Below are 22,428 nucleotides of genomic sequence, written 5' to 3'. Positions count from 1 at the left end.
TAGAGTATTAAGTGATTCCTAAACAATATTTTGACTTAGTGTTTCTCTTTATTATACCTTAGAAATAAATCTATTATGCTGTCCTTCAGCTGTAACTCAGATTCACCATGACAGATTTATCTTGCAGCCCAGTAAAGACCTCGCGAGTGAGAAAAGTTCACAGGAAGAAACCTACTGGGAGACACCACTACACTTAAATACCATGTCTGTATTGCGTTTGGAGGTGGGTTCTGCCATCTTTGTTCATTTGATGAAAATTTCAACTAGTTTAGGAGCTACACATATGATAAGAGTCAATCGTTCTGGAGCTAGGAGCTAAAGATGTCAGATGAAAGAATATTTGAAATTTTAATTGTCATTACCCTATTCTTCAATTTCATTTAAATTACATGGTAAACATTCAACAAGGAGATGCAAATTAAAAATCAACTCTACATTGGTAGATCCAAAATAAGATCTACAGACCAACAGGCCCATTAGGACAGTGGACCTACATTGCCAACACATAATACACACAGGGAGTTTTTTAGTTTTGGTTTAGAGCATTAGGAAAGTTCAGCAAAAACCTTAGACATAGAAATGATTTATATAGCTCAAAATACTTTGAAAATCACCATTCTAACTCCTACAAGAAAAGAAATCTCCAAATTAGGTGACTCTCCCAACAAAAAATTCAGTGATGAAATACTTTCACTGAAGGAGTCTTACGTTAGATTAAATATTCCGGGTGGTAATTTATACATCTATTTTGCCAAATATAGTTTACTTTACTATAAAGTGTCTATAAAACGGTGGTAAATCTTACCTGTGCTAAGAAAACACATAAAATTGCTCATTAGAGAGCCAAGTTGAATGAATACGGTATATTCTAACTTTTAAGTGCTTGCTAGTAGAGGTCATTTACATTGTTTTGCTTCCTAATTTAAATTTCTTGATGGCTCTGGAGGCGCACTGATGTTCACTGCACACACATCATTTCAACGATGCACACACCTTCTTACCTCCGCTATCTATTAGAAATAATTGCTCAAAACTCTTCCCAAAGATAATTAACAAATAATTTTCATTGAACTTAAAAGATAACTTTGTAACAGGACATGGACAGAAAGATTTCTGTTCCTAGCATCTTTTCTATTAACACTAATCATGGAATTAAAAGAAAAAAACAGTGTATGTTCTTCATCTGTTGGTTTTACCTTTGGGTATATTTCAGTAGGAGTAATCCTGAAAAGTTAATTCAAATTATTCACTTAATGTAAACTGGAGGCTCTACTTCTTTAAAACATATCCCAAATCCATTTACTGCTTTCCGTCTCCACTGCTACCTACTGCCTTGATCCAAGGCTGCTACAACAGTCTCCCAAATGGGGTTCCTGATTCCTCTTTACAAGCCATTTTTTTCACATTGCAGCCATAGGGATTATTTTTTTAGAAACATGAATATGATATCACTTCTCTGCATAAAACCTTCCAAGAAACTTTCTATGGCACTTAGAAAAGAAATCCAAATCCACCAGGACCAGTTTGGTCCCTACCCCCCAAATCTTCTAGGCAAACAGGCTCCCTGCCCCTGCTTCTTCCAAGCTGTCAACACAGGACCTTTGCATTGGCTCTTCCATTTGCCTGGAACATTCTCCAACCAGCTTTGTCTGGCCACTGCTTCTCATCACTCAGGTGTAAGCAGAGTTGGCCCCTCCACAGAGAGCTCCTCCCTGACCACTCCATCACCATATTTAATAGTATTCCTCCATCTACGAAAATTGTATTTGTATCTGTGTATCACCTATCTCTTCCTATCAGCATATAAGCCCAATGACAGCAGGGCCCTAGCCTATTTTTGGTTTTCGCTATATTCTTGCCACTAAAACAGTACCTAGCACATAGCACCCAGTAAATGTTTGTTGATGAATGTTCATCACCCCAGCACAGCGGTTAAGTGCCTAGGGTTGAAATACCCCAGAAGTTAGATCAATCTGAGTTGAAATACCAGGTTTGCAATTTGCTAGCTCTGAGGCTTAAATTAATCTTTTCCAAAGACTTGACTTCTTCATAAAATAGAAACATTCATGGAGCAAGATAAATCCAAATTTAAATGAGGTAACTGGGACTCAAGTTTCCCTAGTCAGAGCTCACACTCTTCCAGGTTCTGCCTCGTATAGACTGCCCCTTAATTCCCAACCTGAGATTTAAGGTCCCTTATGGAGGGGTAAGGGGGGGAAACGTAAAAATACAAAAGCCCTAGACACTTCAAATCATCACTAAATAACTATTTTACTTCAGAGACCAGAGTGCAGTATTTCAGGAACCTATAAGGAAGCTCCAATGTTAGACTGCCTGCGTTCAGATCCAGCTCCTGTACTTACTGCTGGCCAGTTACTTAAAGTCTCCAAGTCTCTGTTTCCTCCTGGAAAACAGCACTTTCCTCACAGAAGAGAAGTGACGGTGAAATAGCAACGCCATGGAAAGCACTGAGCACCTCAGTGCTGAATTTATACAAGCACGTGACGAACACCGGTTATGAAGGATCAGACTGAATTTAAAATATTTCTTACTTAGGCAAATTCGAGATCTCACGTCAAGAATTAATTCCATTAGAAAAAAAAAAAAAACCCCGCATTTTTTGCGTTTGGAAACTTGCATGACTTTAAGGCCACCTTCACAGGTAAATCCCAGATGACTCAGGGCCAGCTGCTGACCTACCTATCATGTCAGGGTTCCTTCTGGCCACAAGCAAGTGATGCCTCTGCTTTGAAGATCGTCATTGTTCTCAGCGTCTTCCTTTAACAGGGACAGTCACATCGTGTGCTCTATTTACAGAAGGTCGTAGGAAAACTTCCAACGCTATAAAGAATTTCAGAAGAAGCCCCTTTAAGACTCACTTTATGAAACATATTCTCCCTAAGGTCCTATTTTAATGCTTAAAAAGCCTTTCAGTTATTTAAATATTTAAGCTCTTTCTACTTTGTGGAAGTCTAGTCTTATTTTCCACGTTTGAAAAATTCTGTTCCAGAAGCTATTTTAAAAAAAAATTTTTTTTTTAAATTTATTATTGTTTTTATTGAAGTATAGTTGATTTACAAAAGGCACTTTCCTGCCCGCGCACTACCCAGGGCCTCCCTTTCAGGAGAGAAGAGTCACGGTGACGTGACCGGTGAAGCCACCACGGGGCGTCTAAGGTGGAGGCTTCACGGAGCTCCTTTTCCAGAATCATCATGGGTATATTTTCATCTTGCGATGCGAATTCACGGAACCTCATTATCTAAAAGGAACCCGGACTGCCTGTCTTGTGCTACGTCGGGCGGGGGACGGGTTGGGCGCGTCCCGGGGGCGGCGTGGAGGGAGCCACCGCAGACCACCCTCACCCTCTCTTCCCCTCCTTTTTAACTGCAGGGACATGGGGCTTTGTGTTTGGTCAGGTGACATTACAAGCTAAGAACAGAGCATCTCAAATTCCAGTTTACCTCAAACATCAGCGGTCAAAAAGGAGGGCACGAACCAGCGGCTCCCATCCCGTGCGTGCGCGTACCTGCACGTGCGCGTGTGCGTGCCTGCCTGTGCGCGTGTGCGTGCGCATGCGCATGCTCGCGCTCGCCTGCGCTTGCTGCGGCGGGTCCCTGCTCGTTCCACGCGGGGTTCCGTGGCGCTGGCACCGAGCCCGGGTCCTCAGGACACCAGAGTGCCTTTGCGTCCCTTGCTGACACCACGGCATTGTGTCTTTCTACCCATTAACCGAGGATAAATGACCCAGATATTGTGCCTATTAAAGCCTCATTTTTCTTTTGACCTTTTGTTCCTCGGTGTACCACATTATCAGACGCTGCACACGTTTTTTTAAGTAGTCTCAGCCTCGGATGCCCTTTTGAGCGAGTAATGGGAGGTTTCTGCGTGTGGTTCTGTTGAGATATCTGGAGTGGAATTATGTCAAGGTAATGTGAGGTTTTCCTTCCAGTCTAGTCGGAAGACAATCAGTTTAGCATATTACCAACAGCTAATCTGGTATAGGAGGATATATCAAGAAACTGTACAAAGGCCAGAATGCTGTATTTGCATCTATTGCGAATACAAAAAATAGAGTGAAACCAGTTCCCCTACCCTACTACATTCTATAATTACATCTCTGCATATCATGGGTCACTTTTATTAAAAGCATCATTACTACAGTTGGCAGCAATTTACATTTTATCTTACATGATAGCAGTTTTCAAAGGAAAAAAAATAAAAGGACATCACAACAAAGAAAAACAATACATTTACAAAGTCATGTCTGTAAACTTCAAGGCTAGTTTAGAGCTGAGGTAATGCTGTTTTAGCTTGTGGCTAAAGTAACAAAGTCCTTTAATTTAAAAAAGGTACCTGATTCTCTCTTCTCTCACTCTTTATTTATTCATCTATTTATTTTGTTTATACCAGTGCATTACAAGACCACGAGACAATGGAACTGCAGTTCTGTCTGGCAAGAACCCTCCCAGTAGGTTAATTTCCAAAGGGACCCTTCACATTCAACAGCTGCCTTATTATTGCTGCGCCTCGGGACAGAGACGTTCACACTAAGGTGGAGATTGTCAGAGTGTATGGATGTGTGTGATGCGCAAGTGTGGGAACCCCCCGTGTAGTCAAAAAGGGAAACAAATGAGCAAGGATGATATGTATGGTAAATTTCATCTTGACCTTCACAGCAAAAAAATTAAAATTAAAAAATTAAATATATAACTTCATACTTCCTTTGAGCAGCACTTCCTTCCATTCGTGCCACTTGGTTACAAATTGCTCTTTATTATAATACCAATGGTACCAAAAGAAAAGGAAAGGGAAAAAAAAAAAAAAAAAAAAAAAGCAGAGCATTATGTAAGTTTCCTTAAAAAGACATGATCATCTCTCAAATTTCATCTCTCCTAGGGATAATAAATAATGCACTGCACAATACTTAATGACCAAGATACCTTTTGACACACCTGTATAACATGACTTGGACTTTTTTTTTTTTTCTTTTGCTACACTATGTTACAGAACAGCTTATAAAACTAGGTATGAACATTAACTGTGAGTGTAAACAGTAGGACTACCACTTGTCAAAAGTTTTAAACACTTTAACTGGAACTGGTACTGGTTATCCATCATTTTCATTGTTTTCTATTTCGTCCCCCCCGTCGAGTGAGTCTAGCTCTTCGCCCTGTGCTATCTCGTCTTCTAAGACTGAGGACTCCGCCGTCTTGTCCAGGCTCTCCTCGGCGTCGCTGCCCTCGAGGGTCTCCTCTTCCTGAAAGGCGCCCCCCTCGGCCTTGTCGGGAGCCTTGTCGTCGCCGGAGCCCACGGCGTTCTGCAGCCCCGCCAAGGCGGGGAAGCCCGGCAGCGTCAATCCCCCCAGTCCCGGAGGTAGAAACATGGACGGGTAGAAGAGGCCCGGGGCCATGGTGGACAGCAGGAAGGGGTTGAAGGCGAGCGGGCTGGAGGGCAGGCCGGCCGGGGCAGTAGCAGCACCAACAGAGCCATTCGCGGAGTCCGGGCCCGGAACGGCGTCTGTGCTTTTCTCCGAGTCCTTGTTCTCGTCCTCGTTCTCGTTGCCCTTCTCCTCCGCTTTGCACGCGCCGTCTTCCGGCTCCGCGGGGCCGGCGGCGGCCGCGGTGTTGCCGGCGGCGGCGGCGGCAGCGGCGGCGGCGGCCGACAGCGGGGTGTTGAGCAGCCCGCCCAGCCCGAACATGCTGGGCAGGCCGGCCACGCCCGGCAGCACCAGGGGCAGCACGGCGGCCGGGTTCTTGGCGTCGCCTCCGGCGGCGGCGGCAGCGGCCGTGGCCGTGGCCAGTCCCGGAGGGAAGCCCATGAGGCCGGCCAGCTGCAGAGACTGGAGGTTCTGGAGGCTCTGCAGGCTCGTCAGGTCCATCCCAGCGAACAGGCTGTTCACCAACAGGGGGTTGATGCCCGACGTGGAGGCCACGGCCGCGGCCGCGGCAGCGGCGCGAGCGATTTCACTTTTGGGCCTCCGTCCCCGCCGGCTCGCCCCCTCTCCCCGCACCACGGGTCCAGTGAGAAGACGGTCAAACATCGACTCAGGAACGAAACCCTGAAAGGAAAGAAGGGGCAAACAGGGGCTATCAAAGCTGCGGAAGAAAACCTCATTTCCACGCGGGCCTTTGTGATGGACTGGACACTGACACTCGGAATGGAAGTACACAAGCAATTATTTCCATTCTAAAAGCTCAAGGATCAGACCTCAGAAAGCAAAACTTCTCGTTTTTAGCATTACATAGCTCACGGAATTATGCTGAATTGCAGGAAAAAAATGTTAAAGGCTGCTCTATCGGTGAGGTAAATGTCAAGATATCTGCATCCATAGCTAACCCGAGAAATAGCACACCAGAAGGAAGTTGAAAACTATGGAAAATTTAATTAAAGTTATATCTTAGGATCTACCCTGGAGAAACAAAAACTCTTGTTCACACAAAAACCTGTACATGAATGTTTATAGCAGTTCTACTCATAACTGTCAAAAAGTCTGAAAACAGCCCAGATGTCCTTCCATGGGTGATGGGTAACCACACCCAGGGGTACATCCACACACAGGAGCCAGATCGGCAGCGAAACTTGTGACACATGTAACCACTTGGATGAATCTCAGTATGAGCGAAGAAAGCTGTCTCAAAAAGGGTGCGTAATTTATGCTTCTGTTTAGGCGACATCCTCAAAAAGACAAAGCTCTAGGGATGGAGAACAGATCAGTGAGCGGTTGCCCTGGGCTAGGGGTGGGGACAGAGAATAATACAAAGGAATTTGGGCGAGTCACAGAACTGTTTGTATTCTGATTATGGTGGCCGTTCAAGAAACCATCCATGTGTGAAGACTGATAGAACTGTGTACCAAAAGAAAAATAAGCACTTTTACTGTATACTTTAAACAGACAAACAAAAAGAAATCAAGACTTTTAAACAAATTAATTTTAAAAAGAAATAGTGAAATTAATGCTTAGGCAGAATTGCTGTATTTTTTCATTGGTTTATTTTAAAATCAGAAATCGCAGTTAATCTTAAGGATCTCAACCACCATAAATTCCATTCCACAGATGCTGTTAACCAGGTTTACCTGGGGCATTCCTCCCTGGAGCAAGTCTGCCTCTAAGACTGTGAATGTGTATTTCTATACAATCCCTTTAAATCAGAGCTGTCAAATTAATCCACTTTGGTGGATTAATGACATATTGATACAAGGAATGATGATGTATTAATGATGTATGAAAATGATGCATTATGTCAACTCTTTTAAGCCAAGAATAAGTTATCATTGAATAATTAATGGCCCACAGAAAATAAAGAAAAATTCAGGAAAACAGTTTTGTACAGATACCTTTCTGGACAGAAAGGCAGAGTCTGTACTTACAGACTGCTTGACTATATCGGTCCAGTCTGGGGCAACTGCAAACTCGGGGTTTTCTTCCAGCCACCGGGGTAGATCCTTCATCGGAGGCGCCATAGCTCCACCCATCTAGGGAGAGGCATTCGGAAAATGATTTAGAAACAGACAAATTCTTCCCTCTCCCCCTCCCATCTGTATATCTACACATATACATACACAGATCATATAAATATACATGTATTCTGGAAGAAACATGATTCTTTTCCCCTATAAAAGATGTCAGAATAAAACACTTCTTTCTGGGAAAAGAAATCACATAGAGATCAATTCCCTTTCCCAATGTTTACCTTCTTCCCATTTCGTTTATTGACAACAGGCACCCTTTCTTCTCCTGTCAAAGTGTTTATATCCAATTTATTAGGGTTTCGACATCTGTGTCGTTTCTGTTTCGGTTTCTGAAATGAGGAAAACAGCACATCTGCATTCTTCTGCAAAAAAACAAAAACAAACAACATATTTAGTAAAATTGTACTTAGTACTTATTCTTTCCTATATAAATGACAAACAGAACAGTCAAGCCATTTTCAATTACTATGGAAGTTTCAAGAATCATTTTAATTACTAGAAACCATAGTTTCCTTTGAAAGGAAAGACTATTCTCTTTTTCCTTTACTTAAGGAACAAACTTAGAAGCGGAGAATACGGTTTTCCTTTTATCTCTCAATAACTTGCTTAAAATCTTTTCTTCAAATGTTTAACCAAGTCATGGTATTTGAAAAGGAAACTATGTCTGGTACCTCTGCTAATCTCTACTCAGAGACTTGAGTGGATACAGAGGTGATCTCACATCTACGACATGCGACTGTACATGAGAAGAAACAACCCAAGGGATAAAAGAGCCTTTGCAGGAGGGTGCATTCTGAGTGGCAGGAACTCAACAAGATAAAATGTAAACACTTAAGTTTTTAAAAATTCAATCACATAAGTTATAGGACGTAAAACATGTGCACAACTAGCTAGCAAGCAGTTTAAGTGACAAATCATCTGGAGATCCTGTCTCATGTTTAATAAACGGCATGAGTGTTAGTTGTTTAAGAAAGAAGCTAATAAAGTCTTGGGCTGCGTTAGGGGCTCAGATCTCTGCAGTAACAGCTTCCTAATATTCTGTGCTGGGCAGACCCAATCCAGAGACCAATTAGAGCACGTTGGGGAGTGTTTTCCCAATAATGAGACCCCCCTGGAAACCACGCCATGTGAAGAGTAACAGAAAAAAAATCACATCTATTTGGTGGGAGAAGGAAAAAGCAAGGAAATGCATACTAGGCGTCTTCAAATAACTACAAGGCTGCCCTTCACGTAGGACAGACCAGAAGCTGGTTTCTCTAACGTAGAATATACAGTGACAAAAGCTGGGAAACGTCCGAGATGACGAGACAGTCAAGCGAAAGGCAGAGGGACCAGGGATTTCTCCGTCGTGTGGGAGAAGGAAATGGACTGACTGAGCAAGAACCCTCCCAACTCCACACTCCGTGATACTCACTGGTACGTAACTTGGCATATCAACAGTGTAAGCGGGATGCAGCTTCAGCCATTCAACTAAGTCCTTATTTTTAGGGGCTTCTTCCCCCACCAGCCTAGTCCCATCTTCGAGATTTATAACAGGGATCCGCGTGTCTGGGTCCAGCTGTCCAGGAGAAGGAATGTTTCTTGTAGGTGGGGTCTCTATATCTTCTTCAAAAGCTTTGGTCACCTCAGCATCCTCCTGCAGAAAGTTGACAATGGTCGGAATTCTCACATGAAGAGAGAGATCCTGACAACATCCTAGCCCGAGGAGACGCTAGCCTAGCATAATGGATCTCTGCTCATAAAGGGGAAGAAAGTTACTTGAAACAATGGCAGTTTGGGAACAGCTATTCAATGAGAAGATGGAACGCGTATCATTCTTCACATTGTAGAATTAGTGATGGGATAGAAAACTGACAGTCCATCACCGCTCCACGTTTGAGATCTTAGGCAAGCCACTAGGGGCGTGACACAGGCAGTGGAGTCTGAGCCCGATATGCATGAAAGGTAGCCTCTCAATCTCTTTTGGGGATCCCTGGATAGCATCATTCAAGAAATTATAATTAAAGGAATGTTCCAAAAGCCAGTTTATACCTAGCTTTTTGGCACTCTGTGGTCAGTACACTTTTGTCGGTAGTACAATAGTTCGTATTAGGCGTGTGTGGCAACACTGGGAAGATCAACTCTAACTGAAGTTGAGTTGGAGTTGAGACTCTACCATCGCCCAGCCACTGGTCCTCAAACTCTGTTCTTTCAACCTGCAGACATCTTCAGTGAGGCCCATCTGTCCTTCCCTACTGTTCCCGCTTTGGCTCAGGTCTCCGTCACTGACCACCCGTATCACTGCATTACTCCTAAACGGTCTACCTGATTCTAGTTCCACCCTTCTTTAATCCAACCTCCACTCTGCTCAAAAATCATGTTACACCACTCCCCTGTTTAAGCTACTCTGATAGCTGAATCTGCATCACTTTCAGGATAAAATCCAAGTTCTTTAGCATAGCAATCACAGCCCTCTGTGATCTGCATCCTACCTTGTCGCCAAGGTCATCTCTGCTGAAGCTGCCTCCTCACCAAATTCCCTGGCCAGTAACTTTCAGTTCACCAGACATGATAGGCTCTCTCTGGCCTCAGTCCCTTTGCACATGCTCTCCCCACCCCCTCTTTTCAAATGACTTACCCCCATACAACCTTCAAAATTTCACCGAGGTATGACCAACTCCAGGGAAACTTCCCCATATGTTTCTCCCCATATCCTCCTCCTCCAGTCCCATGCTTCCTTTGGGTTTTCAAAGTACCCCAGGGACTTCTCGCAACAGTGATATGTTGTTATTTATCTGTCACCCATCTCCTACACTGAGTTCTCTGGTGCAAGCACCCGTTGGGCCTTTATTCTTCGCATCCCCGCGCCTGGCACAGGGCGGGGTTGGCTCTCACAACTTACTTACTTTTCACGGCTGCACAGTGGTCTCCAGTTTGAATGCTAACACAACACAAGATTTTGGGATCTGTCTTGTTCCACACAAGTAACCTTGCCAACCTCTATACCTCTTCACTACTCAGTTTATTTACAGACCAATCAGCATTCTCCTTGTATTTTATGTGCACGCACATAACCCTCTATAATACCAAATGAGGAATTCCCAAATTCCAACAGATAGGAGTTAAAAAAAAAATTTTAAAAATAAAGATAAAAATACATTCTCTTAACATCTGTTAGGAGTTTTGAGCCAGGTTGCTAAATATGACTTTAGGGAAAAAAACAATAAATTCCTAGGGACAGCTTAAAATATGTGAATGAATAAAGTCAGCCATAAGTTTAATACAGGGTGTATAACTACAATAGGAAACAGCACTTGGTCGCACTGACTGTTAACCCCTGACGCTGGGTCCACAGGCAAACGTGAGATTCAAATTGAAAGACAGTAAATGAAGCCGTGTGTGAGCTGCAGAAACTCCCAATTTGTTGATGTTTGTTCAGTGAACAAAACCTATCAAAGCATCAGGGTGGTTCCCAGCAGGAAGCTAATGGCTGGCGATGCCACTTTGGGGACCACACACCTAGAAATGGCGTTTTAACTTAGGGAAAAAACAATCACAGCTGATCCACTGTGAGGTGTATTTTTCAAGATTCTAGAAGCAGTCAGATGATCAACAAAAATGACCATTACTACCACTGGTACATTCGTAATGAGTTTTGAAAATTACCTTTTAACCACCCGGATGCTTCTGGTTTAATCAGACCCCACTAGGGGGCAAGTTTCAGTGAAGGCTGTTTTGTCACTTCGAGACTCTAACTTGACCATGCCTTCCCTACTCTTTTATTAAGTTTCCTCTAAATTCAAGAAGTAAAAAATGGGGAAATAATAATAGGAATGAAATAAGGAAAAACATATTGAAACAAACGTCTCCCCTCGGTGTTTCCCAAACTGTGTCCCGCCGCCCAGGGGATGGGCCTGCCGCGGGCATCCCATCTCCTTGGGCACGAGCTCCAGCACCTCTGTGCTGATTCGGGTTTCACATCCAAAGGCTTACAGTATCTTGTACCAATTTTAGTGCTTTAAAAAGACTTCGTGTAATCAGGTTCTCGGGGGTAAAACCTCATCGTTAGTTGGGCGGCACTTTTTTAGGTGAGTGGTTGAAGCTGATTAAGGAAGAGAGTTATTTTGATTACACTGCACTCATTTCCTTTGCATTGAAGAAGAAAATGACAAAATCCACTGACACACATATTTCTTGCAAACCTAAACTAGCACAGACCTCAATTCAGTTGAGATTTTTAAAATATCTGCTTCCGGAGGCAAGAGGATTTGCAATCGCTAGCTTTGCATGCGAACACAAATCTTAAGTCTGAAACTGAACAAATCTAATAAACGCCAGGCCCCAAACAGATGGATACTTTTAAGAGCAGAAGCTTTTTCCACCTCGAGGGTTCAGAGGTAACGATCACAGGCTCAGAAGAACATGTTTTTGTTTTGGGCTAGTCTTCCGAGAGTGATCAATGTATTAGGATCTTGGGAAGAGTAAATCCTCAAGCTACCCATGGTTCAGGCCGAGTGATCTGCGTCAACGCTCAACACAGTTTTCCGGCTCAGAACCACGACTCTGTCCGTCGCGACTCCTTCTTTAGCGGAAGGGGCCGGCTTTCGCGCCCCGGAGTGGGCAGCAGAGCCGGGACCCGGGCCGCCAGCGCGGGCACGCGGGGGGAGCCAGCCCTGGACTTACTGCACTCAATGACGTCCGTTTGTGGCTCATGAACAGCAGGTCGAGGCCCTCCACGTTTTTCCTCCTTCCCCGCCTCCTCTTCACGGGAGGCTCTCCGTCCGCGAGGGAGCCGTTGAGCAGATGCCTGGCGGGCGTGCGGGACAGGCCCGCCTGGAGCAGCTCCATCTGGGTCTTAAAGGCATCAGACATGGGCGCCGAGACATTAGGCAAGATAAACTTTGAAGTCAGAGATGAAAAACTTGAGGTAGAGCTTGCTGCCTCTCTCGAGGCCTTTGATAAATCGACAACTTTCTCTTGTCCGTTTTCCGAGACCACCTGATTCTCCCGCAGCTGGGCAACCATCTCCATGAGGTTTCGCCGCTTGGCAGCTCTTTCGGCCTCGATTTCGATCTTTCTCCTCCTCCTCCTCCGCTGGCGAGGGACGGAGAGGTTGAGGGCGTCTTCCTGTTGAGAAATCCCAACACAAGAGTGAGCCAAAACCGCACCTGCTGCATGGGCTGGCTCACGGAAAGCAGGCACGAGAAGCTTAAGGAATTAAACATCCGAGGCTGCTGAACGGAGCTGAGGAGACAGCAGCCTTCTCATTGCTCAGTAGGACCAGTGAACACGAGCTTCCACACTGAGTCAAGGGAGCTCATCTTACGCGGCACCAGCAAAGCGCCCTAACTGACCTTGGACAACTGCGGGGAAGTGGTGAGGTCCTCGCTGCCGCTGACGCTCGCCTGGCCCACCATGGAGAGCTCGGCCAGGCTCCTCTTCTGCAGGGGACTGTCGGCGGTGGGGGGCGTGTAGCCGGGGATGAGGCCCTGGAAATCAAACATCTGGCGCCTATTTACCGGCCATTTGCCTTTCAACACTGCTTCACAGATGTTGTCTAATCGGTTTATCATTACTCGATCCTGGAGGGAGAAGAAAAGTCACACGAAACTGTAACAAAGAGCTGGTGAAAATTACGAGATAAATACATCCACTGAGACGCTGAAGAGCAGAAAAGGCTTAAAAGCAGACGGGGCGGGCGAAAAGCAAAAGTAAACAAAAAGCAAACAAGCATGGAAATAAACCAAACCCACCAGAACCACTTTACTCTGGTGTGAGGTCTGAAGGTGGCCGCAACACATAAGACTCAGCATTTTTCAATTATGAACAATGAATCACATAAACGAGAGAACGTTACATAACCACCACCTCTAAGATGTCCCCATGTTTTACAAGTAACTGTTGTGTAGGCTAAAGATTGTTGGTGCACGTCAGCAGGTGACAATGGAAGCCTGCAGTCGGCTTCTCGACGCTCTGCTGCTTCAGTCCCCAGGCTGGACCGCAGCCTGTCCCAGGAAGTGGGACATCATTAGCGTCACTATTAATAAAGTTCAGCATTATGAATGGGCACCAACCTAGGAACACCTAATGAGTGTCAATTTGCATCTCCCACCTATTATCACTTCAAGTTTCATTGAAGCGTGTACTTTAAAAATTTCTAATTATAGCTCTTAGACCCAGTTTCCATAGATTAAAAGCCTGCTACTATAGACCTTTCGGCTTACCTGGGAAGCTGCCTTCTCAACTCAATAAGGGAGACTAGCAAAACGGGGGAAATACGGGAGCATACAGAGGAAAAAAAAATGTCTCCGATGGTACACTCTTCAGTTAAAAATTTCACATTGTTTCTTTCACAATTAACACTATGGGAGAGCAGCCTGGGGGTGAGTCGGAAGCCTTTTTTGTGTTGTTTGTTTTAAACCAGACAGCGCTGTTAGGGTGATTAGGATGATTATCTCCCCACCCTGAGAAACAGACCCAAATTACATAGGAATTTATTATAAAAGTATGCCAGTTAGCCAAAAAAGTAATTTCTACTTTGCTTTTGGTTATAGATAACTACATTTGGAATTATCTCATAATGTATTCGAGCAAATGGGTCAACGCCCACCCTCTCCCCAGTTCAGAAGATTACAGGGTTCCAAATGTATAAAGTTGTCTTAAATCTGAAAGTTCTGCTTCAGGATTTAAAAAAAACCCAAAACACACAGTTTTAAAGACCACACAGGTTCCCTCGGGCATTGTTGTCGGGATTACAAAATGGTACAATGGCTATGGAAAACAGTACAGATGTTCCCCCCAAAATTAAAAATAGAACCATCACATGATCCAGCAATACTACTTATGGGTATGTTTCCAAAAGAAATGAAAGCAGGGTCTCAAAGAGGTATTAGTACATTCACATTTACAGTAGCACCATAATAAGCCAAGAGGAGGAAGGTACCCAAATGTCCCAATGATGGATGAATGGATAAAGAAAATGTGGTATATACACACGATAGAGTATTATTCAGCCTTAAAGCAGAAGGAAATCCTGTTACATGCTTTGACACAGAGGGACCTTGAGGACATTACACTAAGTGAAATAAGCCAGTCACAAAAGAACTAGTACTGTATGATTCCACTTATATGAGCTATCTAAGCTAAAGTAGTCAAGTTCACAGAAACAAAGTAGAATAGTAGTTGTCTAGGGGCAGTGGGGCAGGGGAGTTGATCTACAGGGAAGGAGTTTCAGTCTTGCAAGATAAAAAAGTCCTGGAGGTCTCTTTTACAACAACCTGAAAATATTTAACTCTACCCAACTACACACTTAAAAACAGTCAAGATTGTAAATTTCATGGTATGTGTTTTTTACCACAACAAAAAATTCTTTTTAAAAAAGATTCACACATTTTATTTTGTCAGATGGGTGAGTCTTTTGAAACAATAATCCATAGACTGTACTAGACAAATAATCTAAAAAACCGCGAGGAACCAAAGATCCTTATAAACAGTTCTTTTTTCTTATTCGCTTTGCTTCCTGGCACCTTTCCTATCCTATTTAAAAAGTATTCCACAGAATTTTTTCTTTGGGCTTCCCCAGATCATTCTTTTAAAAATACAAGAAAAATCTACAATCTTCATACACTGTGTCAGAGTTTACCTTAAAATTAGTTGAAAAATCAAAGCTAGAATGATTTCCTCCACCCTATTCTTTTTTGGTCAGCAAAACAACAACAACAACAAAACCCCACCAACCTTAGGCCAAAATGAGAAGGCAAACGTTCTTTCATGAAGGAGCTGAGCTACGGACGGATCTCCATCCTCCATGTAGAAGCCGTCTCGGGTCTCATCCCTAGCAGTGCTCATGGAAGCATTGCTCTCTTCATCAAAATTCTTCCCTCTCGAGACAGTTCCTGCTGAGAAATGAGTTAATGTGCATCACTCACAACCCCCGTATCGCTGAAAAGGGAGTGTAGAAAAGACATGATTTAATATCTGAATGCTGATGAGCTCCATTTTATCGAGTACCTACTACGGCTACAGTGGTATTAGGCATGTTACAAATCTTGTCGCTTAAAGCTTGCAAGGGCCCTTTCACATAGATGGTGTTATTCCTGTTTTACAGATGAGGAAGTAGAGGCTTAGGGACGTTACGTCACTAGTCGTCAGGCATCCTGCGAACAAGTCTCGCAGGAGGCTGAATGACAGCCAAGCCTCTGAGCCGGCAGGGCCTCTGTTCCTCCACCAGGAAAAGGTCTAATGCGTTGGCCACAGTTCGAGCCGCAGCTCCGGCAGAAAAGTACAACGCGGCACTTCATTTTTCCTTCGTGGCAGGTACGGCAACCTACCTGGGACTCAGGAAGAGAACTGGTTCTTCCCAGATTCTACTCCCACCCTTTACTTCGGAATGAAAAATAAAGCATCATTTGTTTTAAAATTGTTAGTGTCTGTAAAACCCTCCTGGGAAGTTAAGTCGTTCGAAATAGCATACTTACACATTGTATCAGAGCAAAACGTACATCTAGGCATAACCTGACACTATTCCTTCACAGAAGGAAATGTACACTCATCACCTTTAAAACGACCCCCCCCAAAAAAAGAGCACTGGTCACATGACAGGAAGACCAGGAAGACACCTGCGGGGATGGGGTCAGGAGAGGCCGGAAGGGCCAGGAGTTACCTTCGGGCTGGGAAGACTCTTCCGACTTGTCATCGTCCTCCAGCTTTTCCTCTTCGTCCTCCTCGGAACCCTTTTCTGAAATGGACTTGGGCCCCGTGTCCGCACCGACCTCCACCCCTCTCGGCTCGCTCTTCCCGGCGCCGGGCTCGGCCTCGCGGTCCTGCTTCCGGTCCTTCCCGCCGCCCTCGGCCTCCTCCTCCTCCTCCTTCACCTCGGCCTCCCCCGCCTCCCCGGCCTTGGCCTCGGCCCCTCCCGCCTTCTCCTCCTGGCCCGGGGCGGCGGCGGGGGCGGCGGCGGCGGCGGCGGCGGGCGTCTGGCCAAAGCCCAGGGCCAGCGCGCTCAGGGCCGGGGCGCCGGCCGCCCCTCGAGTCTGGGCGAAGGTTTTGTGCGCGTCCAGGAAGGAGAGCTCGGGGTCGTTGAGGATGTGGTAGTCCGTGCGGCTGACCCCGTGCTTGGCGGCGCCCACCAGCAGGTCCCGGTCGTGCCTGCCGCACTCCCACCACTCGGGCAGGTCCAGGCTGGGCTGGCAGAGCCGGAGCCGCTCGGCCAGCTGCGGGTGGCGCAGCACCTGCTCGCGGATCTTCCGCAGCAGCTCGATGCGGTACAGGGTGCGCGAGGCCCGCTCCTCCGTGATGGGCTCGATCGCCGAGGGCAGGTCGGGCGGCTCTGCGGCAGGGGGAGCGCGTGTCACCCGAGGGCGCCCGCCCCGCCCCCGCCCCGCTGTTCCGTGCCCGGCGAACCTACCGCCATCTGGCTTGGCGGGCACGCGACACACCCGCCGGCACATGGCCACGAAGCAGCTGAAGTACTTCTCCAGACTCTCATCGGACTTCTTGTCAAGCCTGGCAAAGGCTCGGAATTGGTTCCAGTCGAACTGCTGTTTCGCCGGGTCAAAAATAACCCCAAACGTGGACACCACGCGGTAAAAGTCCGCCTCTTCCCGTCTCGTCCACCTGTCAGAAAGGAGACGTTAGCCGGACTCGGGCTGCGTAAAAAGGCTTCACGTTTATTACTGCTTTTTCTCGTTTGCCCTGAACTTAATTCACAGGGCTTGTCTCTTTCTGGGGGGGGCCGCTTTGACGGCGGTTATCTTGCCTGCGATGCCTGCCTCCCGCGGGTGGAGAAGAGCGGAGGAGAGGGCAGGGTACCAGGCGATGGTAAACCCTCGGAAACTCACTTCTGCCGTTTCTCCGATATGATAGCCTCCCTTTCAGCTTCCAGCGCCCGCACTTCCTCCCGGGGCCGCCGTCTCCGCCGGTCGGTCTTCATCAGGGCCTCCTGCCTCATCTGCTGCCTTTTATAGCTGCGCTGATAGGCGGTAATGAGCCTGCGCAGACGGGTGGTCAGGGTCGAGGTATTGGGCCAGTAGAGCTGGCCTAACTCAGCGCTGCCCTCGCTATGCTTGCCTGGGGAATCGAAGAGAAGGTGTCTGAACGTGTAGCCATAACCTCGCCATACACGGGGTTTCCCAGCAACTCGCTAACATTCAAATGGCAGCGTGGGAAAGGGCATCGTAGTGCTCTCGTTTTTAAAATATAAATAAGGAGTGATGTTAGTGTGGGACTTGTAAACCATTTCTTTCTCAGCTCCTTAGGGGGAAAAAACCCAAGGTCATACGTCAGTCCTACATAAAGAAACATACTTTGTGCCGCAAACTACAGGATAAGGGTGCTCTCCTGTAATGTGATAATCTTGAATGTAAAAAACAATCACATAATTATTAGCTAATGCTCTTACATTAGGAAAAAAAGGTAGTAGTGTCTCAATAAACTGGCAGTATTTCAGATACTTAACAAATGCCCTGTTTTTAAGAGCTGTATTTCTAAAGATGCTTAAAAGTTTTCACTACCTGATTTGAAACATAAATATGTAAATTATCTTAATCCAAAAAATAGTTATTTTATCAAAGAAATTCAACAGAATGAAAAACCGAGAATAAACAGGCATTAGAATCCTTCACAAAAGAGATGAGTCAGCATAGATGAAGCGGCACTTGAAGACACCGCCGTGGTGAAGCGGCAGCAGTCCAGCCGCAAGGCAAGGCCTGCACCCCACCCTTCAGCCCTGCTCCCCCCGGCTTTCAGGGAGTCATACCTGGGCCGCGTATTTCCATGGGTTCTTCCTTATCTTCTGGAGGAGAATTTGCAAATTCCTCAAAAGCAAAGCGAGAAAGAGAAATTATTTTAATTTGGGGTTTTACTTTGCTTTTATCTGTTAAAGAAAAGGCCATTATCTATAAAGTTTAACAAGTCTTATATGAGCATATACTATTTTACTGGTGCCGTAAAAGTCCATGTACTCAAGTTCTTACATCTATTTCATCCTTGAACGGCGTTCTGGTTGGTTTATATTCTGGGTCTTCATCTTCTCTATCAAATTCTCCCCTATATAAAATTTTAAAAAATGTTTAAATCACACTGATTAGCCAGAGACTGAAGGAAAGAGTAACAACCCGCCTGATGCTACTTTGAATTCTGAGTCTGACATCCAAAGCGACTCTGTCGGTATTCAAAGCGTGCAGCCATGAGGGGCAGGGTGTGTGTGTGTGTGTGTGCGTGCGCGTGTGCGCGCGTATGTGTGTGTGCGTGTGTTGGGGGGCGGGGGGTTGTCATCATTTGGAAGAGACAGACAAGTTGCAGATTATCTAGATCATATATTGTGTTTAAATAGTCATTATGATATATAAACAGACTACACTGGTAAACATCACTTAAGTCCAAATCAGATGCAATGTAATGCACAGTGCCGTGTAAGAACTGAACCCTGCCAGTAGATGTGACACTGACATAAAGTTTATTAAAATTTTAAAATGTCCTTCTTACCCGTCACCGCCATCTGCTAGCATGTCTGTTCCTCGCTGCTCGGCAGCGATGGCCTTGGCATCGGGCATACCAACTCGTTCCAGGAAGCACAGCGCGGGGTCAGCTCGCATGGAATTGTACTTCTCGTACCCTGTGCCGTCCCACCGGCCCACAGAGGACACACAAGGAAACAACGAAGGCCCGTCACTCACAGAATCACGAGCACGGCCGCCTCACCCGTGGCTCTCGATTGAGATGATCATTTTATGTTGTATTTAAACGAACCGGGCTGTATGTAGTAGCCTATTCTATGGAACACTTATCCCGGGGCAGATTTGGAGGGGGAGGAGGGGGCCAGGTTACATCAGGGATGTTATCAGAATGACTGCAAATACTAACGGAAAAACAGGTTCAGAATAACTGCAAGATGCCTGGGAAGATGTCTGACCCTATTGTCCCCAAGATCTAATTTTGCTTGGCATTAAAAGGCTTCATAATGTTCTTCTGTGACCTCTGCAGTGGTCCACCCCACCCTCCCTGGGAACAGCTTCAGTCCTGCAGGAACATGCACCGCCGGCTGAAACATCCCTGTCTACGTCAGGCCAGCGAACCTGTCTTATTAGGTTTAGGATGATGCGTGTCAGTAAGATGGCACTGTTCCCTCTATGGTTTTCAGACTGCAGCTTGCTTTCTGACTGCCCAAGTTGACTAGATGGAAGGTGGCAGATCCCAACAATGCACTGCGGGAAGATGATTTTTAGGCTGAGCTCACAGAACACGGCTGCGGTACGGAGGCAGAACAGCACAATTCAATTAGGATGTGTACTACCACACCCCGCTCCTAACTGCTGTAGAGCCGCAAGCCAAACTGTAATCATGAAAGGTTTTATAAGCCATCATTCTCCCCTTTAGTCAGGCTGGGCTGCTGAGAATACCTCCACGACCTCCAGAGACTCGGGATTATAATCAGGAATCGTTCACTGTATACATCATGCCAGTTCTGCATCCCCAGCCTTTCAAAGTTAACAAGGCTGCATCCCACTCAGGGGAGCCACGAGTTCTCGGCACTGACATTTGTGAAATATTGCTTGGAACAAAGCCCAGGAGGCACTTGTACAGATTAATAGCAGAGGTTAAGCCCACCGTCCACTTTGACACGGGCTGGCAGAGCTCGCAAGGGGAGCCATGCTGGAAGCAAAGTTTAGGGAGAGCTATAGGACAACTTGGCTATTATTAAAACAAATATGGCTTGGGTTTTATTTACAGCCAAGAAAGAAATGTTTTCTTCTCAAATACTCAACAAACATTCAAAAACAGCATCTGATATTTACAGTTCATATTAGATTTTTAGTACAGGAAATGGTAGACGCCAAGAGTCCTTTGGAACTATCCTCATTAATATTATGACTTTGGAAAGAGAATGCAAAGAGCTCTAAATAAAGACAAAGCCACACGGTCAAGATGTGGTCCAACAGAGACGCCCCTTACCGTGCTTGAACACTCCAATCAGGAGGGACTTATCAGCTTCCTTATCCCACCAATCTGCGGGGACTTCCGCGTGGAAAGGCTCAGGTATCCACACATCAGCTTCACTACAAAGACAACCGTTTACGTGATATTTAAAACAAATCCCAGTATTAAAAAAGAATGCCAAGGGACGAACACAGCCCGCGCCCCCTTCCCACAAGCACCTGAGCATCGTGGGGTGGGGCTGGGGGCGGCGTGAGCAAAGGTTAAAAGAAAGGGCAGAAGTCGGCCGCGTCCGACCAGGACCAGAGGTGAACTTTACCACGCAGGGCCCCATTCTAAAGGTCAGCTCAGAACACCGGTCATTTAGTTCACACCTTTTCGTACGTCCACACATACATACGAACAGGCTTTTCCCGATTCTCATCACGTCCCCAGGCTGGCAGGGCAAACAACTGCTCTCGAGACGCAAAAAGCGAGAGGCGCCACCGATGGTTGACGGAGGTTCGAGGCGCGCTCCGACCGCCCGGATCATCGCCGAGGGGAACGGGGTGAACGTGGGCTCATACCAACCTTGAGTCGGCGCCCTCTAGGATCTTCTCCGCCTGGTCTCCTATCACTTCTTGTCTCAGGTAGTACAGCATGCGGACACGCAGCAGGACCCTGGAGAGGAAGACAGAGGGGGGGAGAAGTTCTTAACTTCAGGACTGTTTGCCAACAGTGGCTTCTGGCAGCTGCGGCTGTTCATCCATCATCCTGCCAAGGCTGATTAGCCATGCTGTATGGTAGGCTTGAAGCGTGACAGATGGTGGCACATAATCACCTCTGTGTGGTGCTTTCTGCTAGCTTCCAGCAGGCCTGCCTGGCAACCGCCCCCCGCCCCCCCGCACAGAGAGGGCCGGAGCTCAGCCCGGCCCGGGCACACTTCATGGAGTCTACCTAGTGCAGCTTGGGAAGTTTAGACACGTCGCCCACCACTGCCTCTGAAGTATCGAAGCGAGTTTGTAAACAACAGAGCAGATGGCTTTCAGTAACTGTTCTGCTTCATTATCTCATAAAATTTCCTCAGCTGCTGCCTTCATGCCATTTTTGGAAGCACATCAGAAGTTGTAGGAATAAACGAGATATAAAATCTGGTTTTACTACCTTACAATAAACCCTCAATATGGAATGTCAGGTTTTTCAGATTATACAACTTTGCTTCCGAGAAAGGAAGATGGTGGTGGCAGTGGATCCTTACGTTTCCCCCTTAAGGAACAGCAACCGTTTTTTATTCCTTCTAGCTTATATTACCTGGAAGCCTAAGTTGTAGCTTAACAAATAATAATAAAACATCACAAAGGAAATTAAAATGTGTCCAATTCACTGAAGTTCCTAGTCATTTTCAAAGAATCAGTTTTTAAAATCTCATGGAATTCTAGAAACCAGAGTTTTGATCTCACGTGGATTTCCTCAATGGCGTAAACCTAATTCTTTCAATAATGCCCACCTGGTAAATCCCCAAGGGCCTGTCTACTCCAAGTCTAGCATCTCCTGCTGGACAGCCCCCAGTGTGCATTCAGGACTCATATTTGAAGACTATCTCCTTGGCCACGAGTAGATAACACCAAGGGCTATTCCCCTAGCTGGATAATCCCAACATACACTTGCAGAACACTTTACAACCCACGTATCACATTGACTAACACGAGCTCATTTGATCTTTACAATAACTCTATGACAAAGTGGAGCAAGTTACAATTTCCATTTTCACAAACGTGAAAACTGAGGCCAACAGAAGACAAGTGACATATCCAAGGTCACAGGGTCACCTTGAGCATGGACCACTCAGAATTAGGCCTTCTGACTCCATCACTTCATAATGTCTCTAGGGACGTGGCACTTGTCGTTGCAAATATCAAAATGACAGCTAGGGACAGCTTCACCACGACAGACCACTCCTGATCATACAAGATACCCCGTGACCCGCCTTCCTCTCCACCAACAGGCTGCTCCTGGCCAACCTGGGTTCTTAGCGGGCAAAGCGTGAGGCTGTAAATACCTGAATGC

General features: G+C 46.0%; 1 protein-coding gene across 3 annotated transcripts in view; it reads right to left on the bottom strand.

The window, feature by feature from the left end:
• Positions 1-4,090: 4,090 nt before the first annotated feature.
• The window catches only part of CHD7 (chromodomain helicase DNA binding protein 7), a 179,356-nt gene continuing 161,018 nt past the window's right edge, over positions 4,091-22,428 (bottom strand). For 2 of the 3 annotated variants that reach the window (XM_068525366.1, XM_068525367.1), the window contains exons 24-37: positions 20,953-21,042; positions 20,401-20,504; positions 18,934-19,063; positions 18,423-18,495; positions 18,206-18,263; positions 17,289-17,517; positions 16,112-17,064; positions 15,187-15,347; positions 12,804-13,031; positions 12,133-12,576; positions 8,885-9,106; positions 7,692-7,832; positions 7,369-7,473; positions 4,091-6,058 (exon numbers count right to left, since the gene is read on the bottom strand). In XM_068525366.1, coding sequence (XP_068381467.1) covers positions 5,108-6,058; positions 7,369-7,473; positions 7,692-7,832; positions 8,885-9,106; positions 12,133-12,576; positions 12,804-13,031; positions 15,187-15,347; positions 16,112-17,064; positions 17,289-17,517; positions 18,206-18,263; positions 18,423-18,495; positions 18,934-19,063; positions 20,401-20,504; positions 20,953-21,042 — 3,889 coding nt within the window. In that variant the 3' untranslated portion in view covers positions 4,091-5,107. The remainder of the gene's footprint in view (positions 6,059-7,368; positions 7,474-7,691; positions 7,833-8,884; positions 9,107-12,132; positions 12,577-12,803; positions 13,032-15,186; positions 15,348-16,111; positions 17,065-17,288; positions 17,518-18,205; positions 18,264-18,422; positions 18,496-18,933; positions 19,064-20,400; positions 20,505-20,952; positions 21,043-22,428) is intronic. The other variant, XM_068525368.1, reaches the window with a different exon arrangement.

This window comes from Eschrichtius robustus, chromosome 17 (genome assembly GCF_028021215.1).
Source record: "Eschrichtius robustus isolate mEscRob2 chromosome 17, mEscRob2.pri, whole genome shotgun sequence".
Classification (NCBI taxonomy): domain Eukaryota; kingdom Metazoa; phylum Chordata; class Mammalia; order Artiodactyla; family Eschrichtiidae; genus Eschrichtius; species Eschrichtius robustus.
The sequence above is the reverse complement of the archived record's forward strand: the minus strand, read 5'-3'. Positions and strand labels throughout refer to the sequence as shown.